General features: G+C 40.7%; 1 protein-coding gene across 1 annotated transcript in view; it reads left to right on the top strand.

Moving 5' to 3' along the window:
- The window catches only part of LOC119883318 (calsyntenin-2-like), a 277,990-nt gene that overhangs the window by 197,072 nt on the left and 60,491 nt on the right, over positions 1-20,427 (top strand). Inside the window, exons 6-8 of the mRNA XM_038693908.1 lie at positions 12,684-12,869; positions 14,673-14,930; positions 16,369-16,490. Of these exons, the coding sequence (XP_038549836.1) occupies positions 12,684-12,869; positions 14,673-14,930; positions 16,369-16,490 (566 nt within the window). The remainder of the gene's footprint in view (positions 1-12,683; positions 12,870-14,672; positions 14,931-16,368; positions 16,491-20,427) is intronic.

The following is a 20,427-nucleotide window of genomic DNA, read 5'->3' as shown; positions in this document are numbered from 1 at the left end:
AATTTGCCATTGCTGCACAGTAGGGGTGTAATGGTACACAAAAATCCCGGTTCGGTATGTATCTCGGTTTTCAGTGTGTAATATTTCTGAGGATCTATTGACAGAAATGCAATATAATATCCATAACTATGTTTTCAGTGGTGTGTAAAGACCTTACATAATGAACCATTAGGTTTTTATTACCTTAGAATGAGACATTTATATCTAAATAACCGTGGGCGCCCCCTTCTGTGGAGGTCGCTGTATTTTGTCATCATGTTTCTACCATAGCTGACAACTAACAAACCAAGTATATCCAGCTGCAGCCCGCAGACCTGATGGAAGTTGACGGAAGTTGAACTTCCAAATATGGTTTGTCCCAGAAGACACCGCACACAAAACATGATGACGTGTAAGGGTTAATCTCGGCTCACTTACAGTATAGATCCTAATGTTAACCGTTTTATTCTTTAGAGGCCAACAACAGAACTTTAAATACACTTCTGAGAAGTTTTGAAGCGAGAAATAAACTGTGAAGATGTCGAATATTGGCAGTCTGACGAAAATTGACGGCGAATCGAAAATGTGTTCAAACGTTTTCGGAGTTGACAAGTGCCGACCATGGTGCCGATGGGTGTCAATATACAGCTGCAGTAACGTTAGCGGAGGCTGCACAGCAACACAATGGAGGTTAGCCCTATCTGCTAGCGGCCGATGTGCGCCACTGTAGGGTTAACGTTAACCGGTTGACATGCATAAAATCAATAACTTTAGGCACACACCCTGTGATGGTTAGGGTAAGAGTAATATTCTTCGAGGGGCTGTCAGGAATAGTTAGCTAGCTAGCTCCGGTTACCTCCCCCAGGTCCAGTCACACAGACCACTGCAGCCAACACAGCAGACGTGTCCAGCAACTGCTGAACGATAGTGTCAATGTTTGTAACGCTTTTCTATTATTAAATTCTCAATAATGTTGTAAAGTTTTAACCTAAATCAAAGACATCTGGCTTGTGATGTACAGAATATTCTTGGTTTGTGAAACTTAAAATCACTTTGGAACAAATAAAATATACAACAACAACAGTATGAATTGAAACATTGCTTTATTATTATCATTACACTAAATATTAATATATAGTATATATATATATATATAGTGTATTATATAATATAATATTATATATTAATACTAATATATATATTTGTATTAATATACTACAATAATATTATATAATTATAGTATAGAGTAAATATTAAAGCATAATGTACACTGATTGGTTGACACTTATTTATCAGGTCTTTTTTTTTTAACGGCTCTGCGTGGGCCGAACTGCCAAGATTAAAATCATCACGTTTTGTGCGCGGTGGCTTGTGGGACGAAGAGCCGACAGCCAGACGGAGCTTCCCACTGTGCACATAAATATGTAATTTGTCCTTTCACATGCTAAATTTATAAAATAATTTATAAAAACATAATAATATTTGCAGGTAATATTTGCAGATTGCTTATCTAATTAAGCAAAGTGAGAGGAGCCTTGATCCTCACCTGACAATGCCTTTGTAAACTTCATGTATTATGTGGTTTATTTCTGTGGTGCAGAAACAATGAGGCTTACATTGTCCTGGTATCTGTCAGTGGTCATACTTCATGCACTAGATGTGATAGTGTTTGAGAATTTCTTAATTTACGGTACCATTACCATTTACATTTATGGTATGTTAGTCCAGATGAGCCAACCCTCCCAAGATGTAAAATAATGTATTACAGGAGTATGAGACATCATGTAACACTTCATTTCTTCATCTGGCTGTTGTTTATTAATGAACAAGTAACAATAATATTCAAAAAAAACATATGGTTTTACATAATTTATATAATTTCTTAATATATCTAAAAGAAACCTCATTTCTTGACTGGCAATCTCTTTTATCTCATAGATGACATCTTTGTCCTGTCTCAGGCACCGTAGCTATCCTGCTTGCTTGGATAGGGGAGGGGGTGTGCAATTCACAACACTCACCACTAGATGTCACTAAAACTTACACACTAAAATTTTAAAAATATAATATAAATTACAGTTCAGCATTCTTCTTACTAATTTATTCCATCTATGAGCATTATCAATCCCAGCTTGAAGGCCTGCTCAGATAAAAAAAAAAAAACCTTCCTGAAGTTTAAAGTCTGTTTAAATGCCGAAAGGCGTTTGCACTGTGCTCATTTTTGTTTTTCTCCCTTGTTACAGTGACGTTCTCCTTTGTGTGATACTAGTAGTGAGTTAGGAAGTTTGACGTGTTGCTAGAAACATACCTGATCACTACTGACAAATGTCGGCCCGCTGCTTTCGTCTAATCGACTTGTTCGTTGTTGTATTTCACTGGAAACCAATGTGTTCCCAAACAGAAGACCTTAACAATAAGGGAGGGGTTTCAAGCTCTGGCTTCTCTGCACTGGCCATGATGCGAGAGGCACTAGTTAGCGAGAGGCTGGGCTAAAGCGGCTGCTTGTGTAGCGCTGTAGCGCCGTGAGGCGGATATTTGGTCCGCCATTTAATATGTCCGTGTGGAAACTCGGAATTCACGTATGTTCCACACACAAAACAAGCCAAACATATGACGTTAAAGACTGCGTTCAGTGCACATGTGCACCGTTCAGAGCGTCCTGTACCGAAACGGTCCAGTACAAATACATGTACCGTTACACCCCTACTGCACAGTCACACCTGCAAACTGTCCCTTCTTTAAAATAGTCTGTCTCTGAATAACCCTGAATGGAAACCTCCTCTAGTGCTTGTATGAATGCACCTCAGCGCACTAACTCAGACCTCATGAATACTGTTAAGACTCTGCTGGGTCATTTGGTGGAACAGCAACTGTTCCATTAGTGTCTGAGCTGCTTGTATCTGATGTTGGCTGTACATCTCTGGCTGTGCTCGTACTGGGCAAGGCTGCTTGTATTTCATCTGGGTCTGTGCGACTTGCTAAAAACATCTGTACTGGGTCTGTGCCTGTACTGGCTGATTATCCAGCATCTGCTCTACTGACACACATCAGCATAACCCCTGTAAATTATAGATAACAATTGTAAGATACTAATTTCATCAGCTCCATCAGACCCATTCAAACTGGTTCCCCCAGCTTTCCTTTGATACATTTTCTCATATAAAATACTAGTTAATCTTTGACTTGACTGAATATATGATTCTTATTATATAGTGTTTATTATCTATATTGCCAAGTCTGCCCCGCTAATCAACAGAGTTGTAACTAAACAGACTGAGAGACAGATAATCATTGTCCTGTTTTAAAATGATTTGCCATCACATCCATGTACTGTCTGCACTGGTCAGCACAAAGGTAGCTGCTGGGATGGAGGAGTTTCATTTTCTGCATGCTCATAAGAATACGCGTGATGCGGTTATCTTTTCTGAGCTGCAGTTTATGTGGACAGTGTGCATATGACCTCACTGTCTTGCCGGCTTTAGCCATTGCATTTGTAGGCTATATGGCTACATAGCCTAGCTATAGCAAAATGTCATTGCATCAGTGTCCAAAGTTTCTTTAGAAAACCCAATGATTTTATTCATTGCTCGTTTACTCGTTGCTTTGGTTGACAATTGAGGTTAACCCTAACCCTAACCCTTACGTGGTAGCGCCACTTTATTCTTGAGAAGCTGCAGAGCTGCAGTCTGTATTCATTAGTCACTGTAACTTACACTGTACATTTCAAGCTAAGCTGAGGCTTATTTTTGACCATTTTCTCTCTGATTTCCTGCCATTCACTGGTCTTGTGCAGAGTTTTGCGGCCGACAACTAACTGTACATGCATGTTGCGGTTCCTTGCAGGTCTATTTCAAGTAGGCTACCATTTAACCTCTTGGTACCGGACCTGCCTGATACAGGGCAGGTAATCGATTTTCACTGTTCTAGCTGTTTTCTGTCCAAAAACAGCAGCCGTGTCAACAGAGACTGTCTGGCGGGCCACCATGTTGGTGAGGTCGGCTGAGCTGACAAGTTTCCTTTCTGTGTCAGATTGAAGTAGAGAAGAAGAGTTTGCTTTGGCGGAGGCGGTCTTTTTCGGCCTCTGCTGGCGACCCGTAGGAGCTACACAGACATGCAGGATATCAATCGATTTGTCTGTTTAGTACGAAGAGAAAGAGCCCACAGCCCTTTAGGATGTTCTGTTCTCAAGCTGTTGCCTGTAAAGCATGGGAGTGCTTTTGGTCATAGGAATATTGACTGTTTTTATCAATATTTCAACACCTGTGAAGCTGGGGCTCCATCTCTTCAGTAACTGTTCCTTTTCTGCCAGTACACGAATACACTCATGACCCAGGGTTAGGGTTACCATTTTGGATTTATTTACGCACTTTAAAAACATTTATTGAAAGTTTTATTCTTTTTACATGCTTATTTACCACATTAAACATTGAAATGTAAATTGTAATAGGCTGTATATTAACTACTATAACTAACTATATTAAATTGGAAGAAAACTGGTAGTTCTATGTAAAATCAGATGTTGAGCACCCCCATATCGCCAAAATGGCATGATCCTCGATTCACTGCGAACCTTCTACTGTGAGACTGACTACTCGAATAAGACTCCCCCCATCAAATGTTCGACTATTCGGGGTCAGCCTAATGTCTTATTATCATTTTAAAAAATTATATGATAGGTAATAATAGATTATGATGGAGTTTTTATTACCCTGTCTGTCAAAATGACAGATGAGAAAGTCTTATGTAACCTCTGGTCCAGGCCTGTCGATGATGATATTATTCTGTTTGATTCTGCAGTAAAAACTATAATATAATTCTAAACATCTTCATATAGCCTAAATACTATATCATCTTTCTTTTAAATTGGCTATTGAAACAATTTAAAGGATGCACTAATTGAAGGTTAATTTGTCTCTGTATATAATACGGACAACTGGAAGTGTAATCTTTTAGATGCCTTAGGCCCTTGGAAGAGAGTAATAGTGTGTTCATATATTGGCAGAGACTATTAATTAATGGTTGTTGTTTAGGTTACCATGGTCTGTGCTTCTGCAAATGTGAAACATGTTGAGCTGCAACTCTGTCCACAGATGGGTCTAACCCTATCCCCTTAATTCCACTGCTGAAGCTGTTAAAAATATTATGGATCTCCGAAAGCAGGACTTCAGTCTCTAAACTCGTAAAGCTCTTCATTTTACTGTTCGATGTCCTCATGTATGAAAGCTTCCTGACAAATGGGGCAGGACGCATAGCCTTATATGGTATTATTGGGGTGTTAAATTACACTAATTTACAATTCTCATGAACATGACCTCCATTACACAAAAGAAGGCATTCATCATGTTTACGTGAAGAATTTGAAAATGTTCTTGCTGAAAATAGCTGAGGTGAATTGGCGGAGGGGTAATAATTCTCCGTGGGTTCATCACTAAAACTGACCCCTTTCACAAACAAGTAGTCATGGGATTCATTGATCCACAGCTTTAAAGTAACAGCCTCGCTGTAACCCAGGAGCCTGTACTTGCTCCATTCAAAGAGAACATTTAAGAACCCTTTCTCTATCTAGATAATATAAAATATAAATATAAAATCACTCTCCCATCATTCCACTCCCATTCATTTTGTCAATCCAGTTTTCATCTTGTTTTCACTTTTTTCTTAGTCACCACCTTTACAAGCCTCACTTTAAAAAAAAAAAAAAAAGCAATAGCTCTCTATGCACTCTAGATAGAAAAAAAGAGGAACGTCTTTTGTATGGTGCACAAAGAGCATACATGAAAGCATTAAAATGAATGCTTTTGGGGCACTGTGGGGAAAGAGAGAGAAGGATGGCCAGGAAAGAAGAGGGGGAATCAGAAAGAGGGCACTCTCTGAAGAAGAGGGAGATGGAGAGGAAAGGAAAGGGAAAAAAAGAGGAGCAGAGTGCTCTTTTGAATGGAAATTGGCTCTCTCACTGATGGCTGGGACGGGTAATGACGACCCCTGTGACTACTTGAACGTAGTGTCAGCATTTTAACATGCACACACACTCTCACACACTCACACACACACACACACACACAGTACATTCCTATATTACATCAACAGTGGACTATCATTCTACACCAGTCAAGTGTGGACCTCTAGTTCTGGTAATGTCATCAGTATTTAAACATTTCTCTGTGATACAAATATTACAAATATAATCATGGTCACTTTAATTTAGAATACACACACATGCATTATTCACATAACCGTCCTCTACACGTCCACGATCTACATCCACATTAAAAAGCATGCAAGAACTTACTGATGACACACATACACACATACTCACTCTTCCACACCCTCCAGAGACCGGGAACAGCGTGAAAGTGTGATGATGCATCATTTTCTTAAGCACCTCTATCCATCTTCCCTTCCTCACCATATCTCACTCTCTGCTTTTCACACCCTTCATTTTCAGGCGGATGGAAACTTGTCTCTGCTGTATATCTGCATATAAGCAGTGGATATGCCTACATACACTGTATATGTGCGAGTGAGTTTCTACATGCAAGGACCTGAGAAAAACTGACACATCATCTGTGTTAATATTGCATCCATATGTGTTGGTGAATCTCTCCTAATCTAGCAGGAAAACAAAATATTCTGTCTAATTGCAAATAGGATTTGTGACAAAACAAACATATAGTGTGTTGTGTTTGTGTGAAAATTAAACATAAAAAATACATCCCACGTAGTTAAATTTTCTTTGAACTTGTTTTTGCCATGTTAGCATTTAACCACATCAGTGGGAATTTCTGTCTTAACAATATACTGTAATGGTAAGGTTACACCAAAATACCAGAATACCTGTGTGCACACACACACATAAAGTTTTTTTTTTTCACATGATCACAGCCCCGGTGAGAAATTTGTACTGCACTGGTGAACCAACTCCACATGGTTGTTTTCATGTCTGCTTGCTTCCTCTGCCTCTTGTTTTGCTATCATATTCACAAAGAGAGAAACTTGTGGATCCGCTGTGTGAGTTCTGTTCAGTGTACTGCAGGCAAGCACTGAACTCAATAGAGACCAAATAGCGTCCAATTAAACCCACAGTCCTTGTAAGACAACTGAGCTTTAGTGCAAGTCTGTGTGTCATTGTGCCTGTTCGTCGGTTGTGAGTGTATGTGTGAACCCTTTTTGTACTGTCGATTTATGTGGGAGCATCAGGAGTGTCCTACTGCTGAGAGACTCTTAAATAAGACACAAATGCAGAGTGGTAGTGGCTCTGCAAGGTGAAAGGAAACACTGCTTCATTCATGATAGCAGGCCCTGAAATAAACCCTATTATGATGGTTGAGTGCGCAGTGTTAGAGTTAGACGCTTGCCCAGAATGGCAATGCAAAACAAAGAGGATGCTTTCAGTTGACTAAACTATAAAGCTACAAACCTATGTGTAGAGATATTGAAGAAGGCAGGAAATAACATGTTAGCTTGCATACTATCATTATTTTAATCAGGTTCAAAATAGTATCCTTTAAATTAAATCTGTCCATGTTCTGTAGAAGGACATTTGTCTGTTCTTTCTGAAACTGTCACAAACCAAAAATGTTTGTCTGATGCGACTATGGTTAAGGTTTGGTTAATGGATTTATTCACATGCATTATGAAAAGCTTTTAGTTTCAGAGTATGAGAGCTTAAAGAAAACACACTGTGCAAAAACGTCACTGGAGCCTGAGCCTTTTTAACACACACAGAGCAACACGAGTACTGTGCCATTATTTCAATGTCAAACAGGCATAAACTGGCAAAAGGCTGAGCTGCCAGAGAACAAAACATTTCAATTTAAATGTATTCGGGAAAGAGGGAAAATGCCTCTGCCTCAGTGACAAAGCAGAAAGTATCACAGTACGGGTGTCAGAGTAACAACATTGTACAGCAACAGAAGAGTGTTATTTCATGAACTAACACAAGGTTTCTATAGAAAGTATTTACTATTGAATGCATTTATAACCACCTGTGAAGCGAGCACATCACTGCTCCATAAACCTATGGCACAGAGAAGTAGTGTTGTAGTATTCGAGACCAGTCGTTGTTCCCGTTAAAGACTGTCCCCCCTCCCCGCGACGTTTACGTTGATTTCAGCTCTTAGTGTTTGTATGTGGGTGTTTTAATGGGAAAGTGGATCTTTCAGATCACTTTGAGAAGTACCTATGATCTCGTTCCACATTTTATTGCGTGCCATGCAATGCAGGGAACTGGTCTTGGTCTTGACTCAGTCTCGCTCTTCCTCGGTCTTGGTCTCGACTGCTCTCAGCCCCTAAAAGTCTTGGTCTTGTCTCGGTCTCGATAAACTCTGGTCTTGGTCTTGACTTGGTCTCGGTTTGGGCGGTCTTTACTACAACACTACGGAGAAGGATGGACATAATGCCTTTTATTTTATTCTATTTTATATTTATCTTAAACGTGTATTTTGGTCTTTTCAATGTTTTCTTGCTTGTATTGTTGTCTTTTGGGTATTGTATCTTTGCACTTTCACTTTTGTCTTTGCACTTGTTGAAGCACTTTGTAACTTGTTTTTGAAAAATGCTCTACAAATAAAGATTATTATTATTATTATTAATATGGTATTGTTTTTAGGGCCAGATTCAAGATAAAGATATGTTTCTTTGTTTTATCCCAGTAAATACACTTTGGTCCAGTGTATTTTTTGGCAAGGGATGTTTTCCATTTTATTGCTGCACTGTTTCCCATTATTAAAGATAAATGCCACTGCCAAATATGTATCAGTAACTTGAGGCTATTTGTATGGGTCTTATCTCAGCATAAGATATGAAATGAAGAGTAAACTGTTTTTGCTTTCTGGTGTGGTCTGAGTGTATCACTGTTCATTTTCTTTTCTTTTTCTTAACAGCTCATATTTCTACTTCAGTGTTTCCACATTGTTTCAACACCCCCTACCTCAGGGTTTTTACCACAGTGAAAGAACATCTGCTACTGTACTTGCTCTTGCGACTTGTTTTCATGACATGCTGCACCCACACTCCTTGTAACTCATTTGCCCTCCTACCAGCTAGCCAGTACCTCATTATATTTGAGGGTGGTGCACTTCACACCCTCTGTTTATATTCATCATCATCTTCTGTCACAGTGGGGTCACTCATTGGTTACCCTGGCCTGTAACCCAGTGTTTTACAACACTACACATTGATAGAACAGAACAGATTTAAGCATGCAGATACAAAGACATAAGAAGAATGGTTAATACACACACATACAATGGTGGAACATTCAACGATCAAAAATGCAGACATGGGTAGACTCTATAAAGTTCTATATTTATGCATTGTGTCACTTTAATAGCTGTGGCCACTGTAGCCACAAATGTTCACTACTTTTGTATATAGATGGTGATAAGCAGTACCGTATGTAGCAGATATTTAAACATTTAATGTATGTGACTGGCAAACAATGTTTACTACTTTTTAAAGAGCACAGGTTTATAGCTAATTTACACATACAGTAAAAACAACTACTTTAGGGTTAATTACAAACCCAAAGTACATACTCCACCACTCTCTTCCCTGTCTCTGCCAAGCTACTTGGCAGAGACAGGGAGGAGAGTGGACATCCTTCTTCACAGCACTTGTACTAGAAGACCAGGGGTCTCTGGCTGTACTGATTCCAGTAACATCCTAGTTAATGCACACAGTATGAATGTAAACATCGGAAGTGTCCTGCAGCAGTGAGACATTCCCCCAGCAGAGCAAAGGTGCTTCACACACTAAGCGATGGGGGCACAGAGACAGAGGAAAGATGCCACACTGAAGTCCGGGGACAGACTATGATTCTTACTGCTGAATCATTAATAGCTGCAAGCATGTAGGCCTGGTTCTGACTGTGAAAGTATTTGGCATCTTTGTCTTATTATATTATTATCATATTTAGCCATTTTGCTACAATTACGCTTCACACAACAGCTGCGGCTGCGACCTGACCTTTCTTTATCCTGTGAGAGGGAATTTAGAAAGTTGTGTGGCGCTGCAGGGAACCCCCCGCTGCAGTAGTGCATGGATCATGCGTAATATTCATCCAGCCAGAGGGAACAATCACGAACTGTTCACAGCGCATCGGTCATACTAGCGACCAGAGTACCAGAGAGGGTGTGGGGCAGTGGACAACAGGGCCAGAGACAGGAGATCGCGAAGTGACTGTCCCGCTGCGAACTGTCGGTGATCGGTCCCTCTGGCTGGATGAAGTATGACGCTCTTGATTTTATGCATGGATCCATGATGATAGAGAAATATATAGATTAATGGCAATAAAGCATGCTGTCAATATTTTAGAGACCCCCTCCCCAAATATCACAAATCATGCTTTTAGGAGAGCTGATTTCGCCCCCTGACTCCATCGTTGTTGACAGACTACAGTTCCGACTTTTGGTTTATGTTGTTCCCTAGCTTCTTTGCGGCTGACTGTTAACCGTTTGTGTACCAAATACGTTGACTATATAGTGAGAATTATATTTGATATTTTGATAAAAAATTATTGCGAGGGACAAGTCAGTATTGGATATTGATAGCGAAATGTCCAAACCTAATTCTACATCCTTGGTATGTAACCATATATCTGAAGGTACCAAGGTTAGTGAACAGATGCTGGTCACTGTCCCCTCTAGACAAATAGATTACAGTGTTCACTCCAAGAGATTGAAAACTATTAAGAGGTGATGAGAGTGAAACTACCTCAGAGTCAGCACCTTCCAGTATCCCTCATGTTTTTCCAATGCTCTCTAACCCATAAACCTTTATCACCCTTCCAAACTCAACACTTCCTTACATATCTATATGCACACTACATCCTCAACCCATTACCCCGCATTTATCCTTCCACGTTCCCTCACACTTTCTCATGCATCCTTAACCAGGCTGTGCCCCATCCTCCCCTCCCTCTCTGGATGGGAAGCCAGCTTGGCAGTGTTAAAGCCAGGTCCTCAGACAGGTCATTTGACTCCCAGTTGTCGATGGAGTATGTTATTTCCAGAGCACCTGCTACACCCTCTCTCCAACGTGAATCTAAAACGCGCAGCACTTATTCACTTTAATGGTACAAAACAGGAAGACGATGCTGTTCTTTTCAGCACAAAGGGACAGTTTATCTCTAGCAATGGCTAATGGTGGAGGGAGAGAAAAGCCAATGGAAGAATAACTGAGCTTTTGATGTCAATGTAAGGATTTTTCAAAAAACTCACTCTACACATCACCGTGTTTAGCTGTCTGCTTTGCCATCATACACAAATGCTGCTGGTCTGCTATCACTGTCAACTTAAAGGGTGTGTCTTCAGTCATTGCTGATGGTTTTAAAAACCTGAAGCCTATGGTTTGAACCGTTAGCTTGTTAAACTCTAGTAGTTTAGCTATGAACCTGTACAAAGGGGACTACAGAAAAAAGTGATTGGTAATTAGGAGTAATCAACAGGCGGGAGGACAAATACACAGTATGTACAGTAATTGTGTGCAAAGAATTGTGTGTGAGAGAAAGACACAGAAACGCATAGATCAGCAGAGCCTTTTGGTTTTTTTGTGCTCATGCATGTGGTTTTGTTCTCGTTTAGCGCTCACCATTATTTGGGCCTATTTTCATCACAGCCACTGACAATCCCATAATAACAGTGCTGCAGCAGCCCACAGCACTCGCATTCTGGAGGAGGTAAATCAACTACAAAACAGATGCAGTGTATGTGTTTGAGCGTGAGGTGGTGAGTGTGTGAGGAAGTGAACATGGCAGATTTAACAGGCTGGCGAGCAACAAAGGGCTGCTCCCTTTCTTGTTCCCTAGTCAGCTCGGATTCATGCTTGTGCCTCCAGCTCCTAGCTAGTACTGCTTGATAGATAGATAGATAGATAGATAGATAGATAGATAGATAGATAGATAGATAGATAGATAGATAGATAGATAGATAGATAGATAGATAGATAGATAGATAGATAGATAGATAGATAGATAGATGGATAGATAGATGGATGAATAGGAGCTCATTTGTGTGTACTAGAAAACAAAATGGATTGGATAGCATAGTTGAGAGTTTGGACTGACAGGCTTCTGACTGAGCAAATGTTGGAGATCTGTGTTGACAGCATTTATGGATATGTTGGGTGCGCCGTTCAAAACTGCGATAACGAGTCAGATGGGCTCAATGTAAACAAAACAGGCAACATAATTTTGCAGTTCATTCTCTTGTTATCTCTAGAAGAGACTGTGCAGACAAACACAAATTCATACCACAAAAGCTGGGAAAGATGAAGGGAAAAGCAAAAACATCACGGCGCACAAAATAATAGCCTGCCCTGGACGTAATTCACAGCTGACAGGGCAGACAGTGACAGCATAATGACTACTGCTGCTAATTCAGGTACTGCGCTGCACTCCAACAACAATGCAGCAATTTCATTAGCCGGGCACATTCTGCCAGAAGGATATTGAGTTGTGATGCCAGAAAAATCTGTGACAGTGAAAAATTGGAAGTGGAGTCTTGTTTTGATGGTAGCCTAAGTGGATAAAATGAAGCGACAAATGTACAATAACAAATGCAACAAGCAGGCTTGTGAAAATCAGATGTCATTTTAGATAATAATCTGCGGCAGGGTTGGTATATCCACACAGGAGGACAGACCGCAGTTTAATCTATCCTCTCTGCCATCCTTAACACAATCACTCCATCTCCCTCTTTTCCCAGGTTGGAATAAAAGAGTGGACTATGAGCCAGGAACAGGAAGTAAGCAGCTGTTTCCTAAGATGCACCTGGAGACCTGTGGTGGGCCACTGTCATCGGTGAGGACCACAGTGGAGCTGCAGACCAGCCACATCGGGAAAGGCTGCGACCGTGAGACCTACTCCGAGAAATCTCTACAGAAACTCTGTGGTTGGTTCCATTGTGTTTTGAGTCTCTCATTCGCACTGGTCTGACCAAAATGACAAGCAACTTAGATTGAGTGTGCATTTCTGGCATGTAGCAGAAAATCACATGAGTGTTGGACCTGTGGCTATTGGGGTGGGGATGGATATAAAGAATAAATAGTGGATGGCTGATCAAAGATAACTTTTGACTGAGATGGCAAACTGAAAGTTAGTGCAGTGAATTTGAAGTAAGCTGCTGCTAAAAGCATCAGTGGAATCCACGGTCTGAGTACCAGGGTCAGACAGGGCCTGAGGCGCCTTTCTCTGCCCTTTTTAAACCAACATCTGAAAGCTCCCGGTCCGTGTTGCTTTCTTATCTCCACTTGTGTCCCTGGTAAACCCCTGTGCTAAATGAAGGCACCAGAATAGCAACTTAAAGCTGTGTCACTAATGATGTGACAGAGCGAGGGCATTAGCCGCCTCAGATGTAGCCACGCTTTCTCCTCAGTGACTGATGAGCAGCCGAGTTGCCGTGTCAGTGCCCAGAGCACCAACAAAGCAGCCAAGCCTACCCGCTCCCCCCTCCCCGCCCACATTGCACCGCCAGCAGGGGGGCTGGAGTCATCATCTTTGACTAACGGCCTTCACAAGCCCCATTCCAGCTGATCTGAATGCATAACGTTCCCTCCCTGCCTCCCCTGGCTCCCGGTCCATGCATGGTTTACCACTAAAGAGTCCTTTTCAGGCACCTCATAATCGTTATCTGATAGTGAATAGAATAAATTGTAATTGCTTTTTTAAAGCACAATCAATTTGAGATAATGTACAAAGACATCGGGCAAAGAGAAGGCTGCAGCTGGATGCTGGAGAAGTCGATGCGTATTTATTTACTGAGGGAATCTAATTACTGGAGTCAGAACGTCGACACTGGCATTAGTACGAGTTAGAGGAAAAACAGCTTTAGCTGACTGAGCTTTACAGACGGGGGAAAAATAACAATTAATGTGCTAATGTTGTGTTATTAGCAGAAACGAACAGATGCATGTTGCAATTGTTTGCCTGGACAAGGGAGACATAGTGAATTCTGACATTGCCCATTTTTTTCTCAGAACAGCATGGTTTCCGTATCACTTTGATTTATTACCATCTGTAAGCTGTTACAAATGATTTATAAATGTGGTTTAAACGCATGAAATGCATTTTTCACTATCATACAGAAGGGCAAAGATAGATCAGTAAGGGCATGTCAAATACATTGAGGAGCAAGGTGAGCGACACGGCAAAAAATAACGTTTGTCAAAGTGACAGTATTCGACATATTGAGCTTATTGTGTCAAAGGTATGATGGAGTTGCTTTTAAAGCGAAGTAGAGAAAGGCAATAGGATGACTCAATGCAATGCAGTAATGATTGGTGTGTTTTGTCGGGATGTATAGGGATCATATAACAAAAGTGTCAGCTGTAAACAATTCTGGTGAATGGCTGCTTCATACCAATGCGGCGTCCTCCACACCAAGTCCTTGCTGTGTCTTTCTGCTACCATTGTACTCGGTCAATATGTCCTTTCTGTTTCCGTAGAGGCACATTTTAGTGGTGAGTTATGTTATGAATTTGTGAACGATGCCCAACATCTCTTTCCTTCTGAAAGTCAGTTTCATTTGCCATGAATCAATACCCACATCCTCTATCCATCTCGGCCCATTGATTACATATTAAGCCCTGCCATCTGCCTTACTCATAAGTAATCATAGCCAAGGTTAGGCCAATACACACTGTATATCTGTCGTGATTGTTATTGACACGTCTTCTGTCGCACATCTTGATCCCAGGGGCCTCCTCAGGCAGCACTGACCTTCTCCCTGCCCCCAGCACTGCCACCAACTGGACAGCTTCCCTGGTAACTGACAGCGGCAGGGACAGTGATTTGATCTTCAGGTTTGACGGTCGTCAGGCGGCTAAAATCCCTGACTGGGTTGTACCCCAGAATCTGACAGACCAGTTCACAATAGCAACTTGGATGAAGCACGGACCCAGTCCTGGGCTCAGAGCTGAGAAGGAGACACTACTCTGTAACTCCGACAAGACTGGTGAGTGACATTCATGGTCTATATTTAAATGATGGGTGACACAAACCAACATGCAGTCTCTAAGTATGGAGTCAGGCCTACCACGAGCCTCCAGAACAGCTTCAATTACTCCTTGCCAAGTCTGTGGAATCCTCCAGAAGATATTCCCACAGTTATATATACCATTATTTAATCAAGTAATATCATTGAGATCAAGATCTCTTTTGCAAAAGAGACCTGAGTACAGCAGAAAAACATAAAGGATCAGAGAAAGGCATATATGTCAGTAAAAAGATTTGAAGATGAATGTTTATGATTTGGTCTTATGGTGATGGTGGTTGAGAGCATAGTCTTAAATGTCATCCAAAGTCTTCCATAGGTGTGAAACTTGGTTGAGCTCCGGTAATCATAAAGGGTGCAGCATTTTGATTGATTTTCATACTCACCATCCCATTCAAGGAGCCCTGGGGCACAGAAGATTTCCTTTCAGTTGTCTGTATACTGTATATATATATGTATTTAAATTGCAATTAAGTCTGGTGATATTCTACATTTTTCTTTTTTCTTTTTTTCTACATTTTTCAACAAATCCTATTAAAAATCTAAAACTATGAATTGATTCTAACAGCTATTATATGTGTGGACAAATATATCTTCAATCTTTCTATCTCCATTGTCATTGGGCCATGTGGTTACCCTGGGTGACATGTTCCTTCAATATAATGAAGATGGGCGCTGCAGGCGCTGTAAATGCTCACTAGAACAGCAAATGTGTATTTATCCACAGCTAAAATAGTCCCAGACAATTGCACTGTTTACTCCTGTTTGAGTGAAATTTGTTAAAAAAATACAGTGGCCAACTGTTTAAGAAGAAATACTCACTTTTAATTATGAAACTATATATTTGCGAGTCATTTTTAAAGATTTACGTCTTCATTAGATACTGATACGCTTTGGGGCTCAGGACTATCACTGTGTTGGTTTTGGTCTCTCAATGGGATTTTCTGACAATACAAAAAGCGTAGCATAACACCACCCATATCCCTTATTATAATCGTCTCAAAGTGAAGTGTACTTGATTTGACCATGAGGGTTCAAATTAAAAATGTAAACGCTACAGTGGATCTGTCGATTCCAACCAAGCCTCTGATTTGTGATTGTGGTACAATTTGTCAGGAGGTCAATTGACTTCTCATTATAGCATAATGGTGATCATTTAGCTCTGTGTTATCAGCGCAACAAATTCAGTAACATTATAACGTAGCATTTGCACAAAGGGATGATTTTGTTGTTAAATATCCAGTGAAAAATAATGTGAAATGTTGTCCTCCTTCAAAGCAGTGCAGCTGTCCCAGTTTTTGTGAGGTTTCATAAAGCTAAATGTCCGGTTATCTGACAGTGAGTAGGTGTGATGATTTGGTCCCTGGTGCCTACTCTTCTTTCTCCCTCCCTCCCACAGAGATGAACCGTCATCACTACTCGCTGTATGTCCATAATTGCCGCCTGGTATTCCTGCTGAGGAGAGACTTCACCCAGGTGGACACCTTCAGACCAGCAGAGTTCCACTGGAAACTGGAGCAGGTAAGACACTGTGATACTCTGGAACATGTACGACAGACAGGAGAACTTGTATGACATATAAAACAAATGATCTCAGTTTATACCTCTACTCACCTTTGTGGATTTATTAAGTAGGTCATGAGCCAATCTCATAGACAGGGATGATTTTGGTTCCTGAAGACTCCTGGTAAGACTTTGGGGTTCATTTACAGTGTTGCATAAGGTTTACAAGGAAGAACCACTGGTCAGTCCACAGGGACCTCACTTACTGGTTGCCCATCAGACAGACAAAAAAGGCTTTACACATATCCAAGGTTTTGCGTGTATTTGTGTGTACATACAAGAGCATGTATGCATTTCTATTTTGTGCTTGGCTGCACTCAAAATCCTCCTACAAACCAAAACGAAGCCTAACCTTTAATTAATTAATTCATTAATTAACATTTGTTTTAAACTCTCATGCCACTCTACCTAAAAACCGTGCAGTTTTTTAATGGAGTTAGTGACTCCTCAATAGATATTTGCCACAGACTTTGTTGATGGTGTTTTATTATAGCTAGAGCTGTCTTTTTTACTTTCTCTGCCATGTCATTGCCTGACATGTCATATTTATATTTCTGCAAAGAATCAAATATTTCCAGAGAGAGAGAGAGAACAGTGTGTTACCTGCATTGGGAATTACCAGTACTGGGGATAATTGCAAACATGATTTGGGGAGGCTTTTTTGTTTTAACAGAAATGTTAGTATAAGTAGGGCACAACTGGAATTCTTTTAGGTGTGTGTGTGTGTGTGTGTGTGTGTGTGTGTGTGTGTGTGTGTAAATGGCAGCTGTCTGTTGATCAAGGATGCTGTGTTAAAGTCAGACAGGTCACCTCGACTCACAAGACCCCTCACTCACCCAGCAAGGACATTTGATTCAGGGAAGAGACACACAGCTGAGCCTGGACATCCAGATGCAGCACCCAGAGCTAATTTGATCAGACAGATCACTGGTCTTGATTGGAGGGAGAGCATGACAGAGGTCGTCCATCTGCCTCCTGACGGCACATGGCGTGTGTGAGCCATCGTCTGGAGGAATTTAGACACACGGTTCCCACAGAGTATCAGTCACTGCTTCTCATCCAGTGCACATTTTCTCTGGTGCTTACGTGTTACATTTTTTAAACAATGTTAACATTCTGAAGATCCAAATAATCTGTGAATGTGTAAAAAGTGAGGGGGGGGGGGGGGGGGGGGTTACAGACAATGTGAGAAAATGTTGTCCATGGTGGGAATTTTACACACTGATTCCATCCATCCATCGTCAACCGCTTATCCTGCGTACAGGGTCGCGGGGGGGCTGGAGCCAATCCCAGCTGGCATCGGGCGAAAGGCGGGGTACACCGTGAACAGGTCACCAGTACACTGATTCCTGAATTTTTTTAAATTAAGACAATCTTTTTGGCCAATACAGCTTGAGTGCTTGAATTTATTGGCCTGGTTTGCGAACTGTAAAACTGAAGGTAAAAATTTGTTTTATTTTATTTTAAGTGAAAATAAAGGAATCAGTTTTTCTCTAAACCTCTGTCTCTGGCAATATAGGGAAGGTGTTTAAATCTACATTTGGGGGATCAATATTTACAGAAAATAGTTGACTGAATAATTATAATAATAACCCTCCCTGTCAGCTAGGATTGGCACCCAGCTACCTTCTAAGGATAAGCAGTTATAGATAATGGATGGATGAATAATTTCATATATTGTAAATTATTGTAAAAAATGTTTAGAGACCTTCATTTTGGTGTCTGTTCTTTTGAGAGAGAAGTTTTTTAAGGGAGGGTAAGGGGTACGTTTGGGGAACTTGGACTCATGACCTCAGTATTTCTAAAAAGCCTGGATACAACCCTGTAAGCATTTGGCTTTTTCTTAGCTGTACTAGCGGTGTGGCTTGATTTACGGCAGTGCTGGTCAGTTCGCTGGTCTACCAATTTGGTCCAGAATAAAAATATCTATTTAACTACTGGATGGATTGCTATAGATTTTTTTACAGACATTCATGGTTTACACAGGGTGAATCCAGATGAACTGCTGTTCCACATAAATTAAGTTGGTAGATTAGGATGGATTTTGATCAGGATTTGTTTTTCTCGTACATATAACTTTCACATGGCTACACAATAGTTGTTAAGCTGTAGAGTTTTCTGAACACTTTTTGAATCTCCTTCTCTTTCTTATTCGCTCTCTCTCATTTTCCTCCCTCTTATTAATAGTTGTCTCTGAAACCATGGGGCATGAAAGGAAACTTTCATTAAGTCGCTATCTCCCCTTGCCTTCTCGCCACTTTCTCCTCATCTGCTAATGTCTTTTAAACAAAATGACTGAATACCTCCAACCTAGAAAACCTCCTCTCCCTGCATTGGTTTATCACAGACGTCCAATTAATTTCTCATACAATCCAATCAGGCATTGCGAGTCGCTACATAATGACTGGAACGAGGGGGGAAGATGGTTGCACATATTAGTTTACCTACTAGAAAAAAATGAGTTAATAACAGAACCAGAGTAGTTTAAGGCACCACAGCTTTATGCGTACAGGCCCATTGTGTTCGGTGTGATTTAGTATTTTAAGCTTTGCTATCTATGCAGTGTGCATTGTTGAGAGAGATGGGCTGAGGTTTTTATTGACTTGAAGAGATTTGTATTGAGCTTGTATTGAACATCTCTTTTGTGCATGGTTTCATATTCTTAAAATTCAGACTTACATTCAGGCATCTCTAAGAACGAGACTGTCAATCTTGAAGTTGTTTTCTGCATGGGCCAGTATTGAATGAGACCCTGCATGGGTTATAGCTACTGTATGTAGAAAATTGGATTGAGTCTGCACGGTCTAAAAAAAATAGCCTTTGGCAAACACAGGTGTCCAGGAAATTCACTAGCTGAAAATGTGACTTGCACCCACACTGGGACTTTAGTTCTTCAACAGTGTATTAACAGCAAGCGAGACCTTCTCCTATTGAACCTATTGATCTAGATAAATAAAACTCATTTGATTTGAGTCAAGCTATGACTTTTTTGTTTTATTTGTTTTTAAAAAATGGTAAATTAAATTGTTGGTTGATGGAATTTTACAGACGTGATCATCCTCATTGTAAAATAAAAATGAGGATGATCATCTGAATTTTGATCAATCTAACTTGCGCACTACAGAGCCCCCGAAGGACTACACAGGACTATTTTTGTGTTCCCTCACAATATATTTTGCGTTCTCTCGCAATACTTTTGCATTACCTCACAGTACTTTTGCATTCCCTTGCAAAATGTTTTGCATAACCGTGTAATACTTTTGCATTCCCATGCAATACTTCTTCCATTCCTTCTGAGCGATAGCTGTGTCTATTTCCCTCATCTTCTCCTTGCTCAACGCCCCACTGTATAGATCAGGTTATTGAATTTTACTTTGAACCGGGCATTATCTATGCTGATAAAGTACTACTGCTCAATAGGCATGGTTATGTAATTAATCAAACCAGACCAGGTTCCACAGCCGGTGCTGTGATCACCCCCCAAAGGAGAGAAAAGAGAGTCAGAATAGGAGCCATGCTGGCCTAGCTTGGACTTAAGGCTGGACGAAATGGGAAATCGGAGACTGTTATGCCCACATCGTTACAGAGACCTGCCCCATCAACCCGGGCAGACCGTGTTTCAAGCTGTCAGAGCGAGAGACTCCAGCAAGATGTGAGGAGGCGGACTCTGTGTTTACATTGATGATGCTTGGTGCTCAACCGCAGTCAAAGTGAATGGACACTGTTTCTCAAATGTCAGACTTGTTATGTAGCTACATCTCTCACATTAGGCTCCACTGTCCACTCTTATTAGGCTACTCCCACTACTGTTATGTAGGCCTACATCCAATGCTACTATTATTAAAGTAGATAGTATTTCAAATAATGGTTGCATTACATATTTTATGCTCACTCT

This window comes from Micropterus salmoides, unplaced genomic scaffold (assembly GCF_014851395.1).
Source record: "Micropterus salmoides isolate LMB-PRFRI ecotype aquatic unplaced genomic scaffold, ASM1485139v1 Ms_hic_scaffold_3, whole genome shotgun sequence".
In the NCBI taxonomy this organism is placed as follows: domain Eukaryota; kingdom Metazoa; phylum Chordata; class Actinopteri; order Centrarchiformes; family Centrarchidae; genus Micropterus; species Micropterus salmoides.
This window is presented reverse-complemented; position numbering and strand designations above follow the sequence as displayed.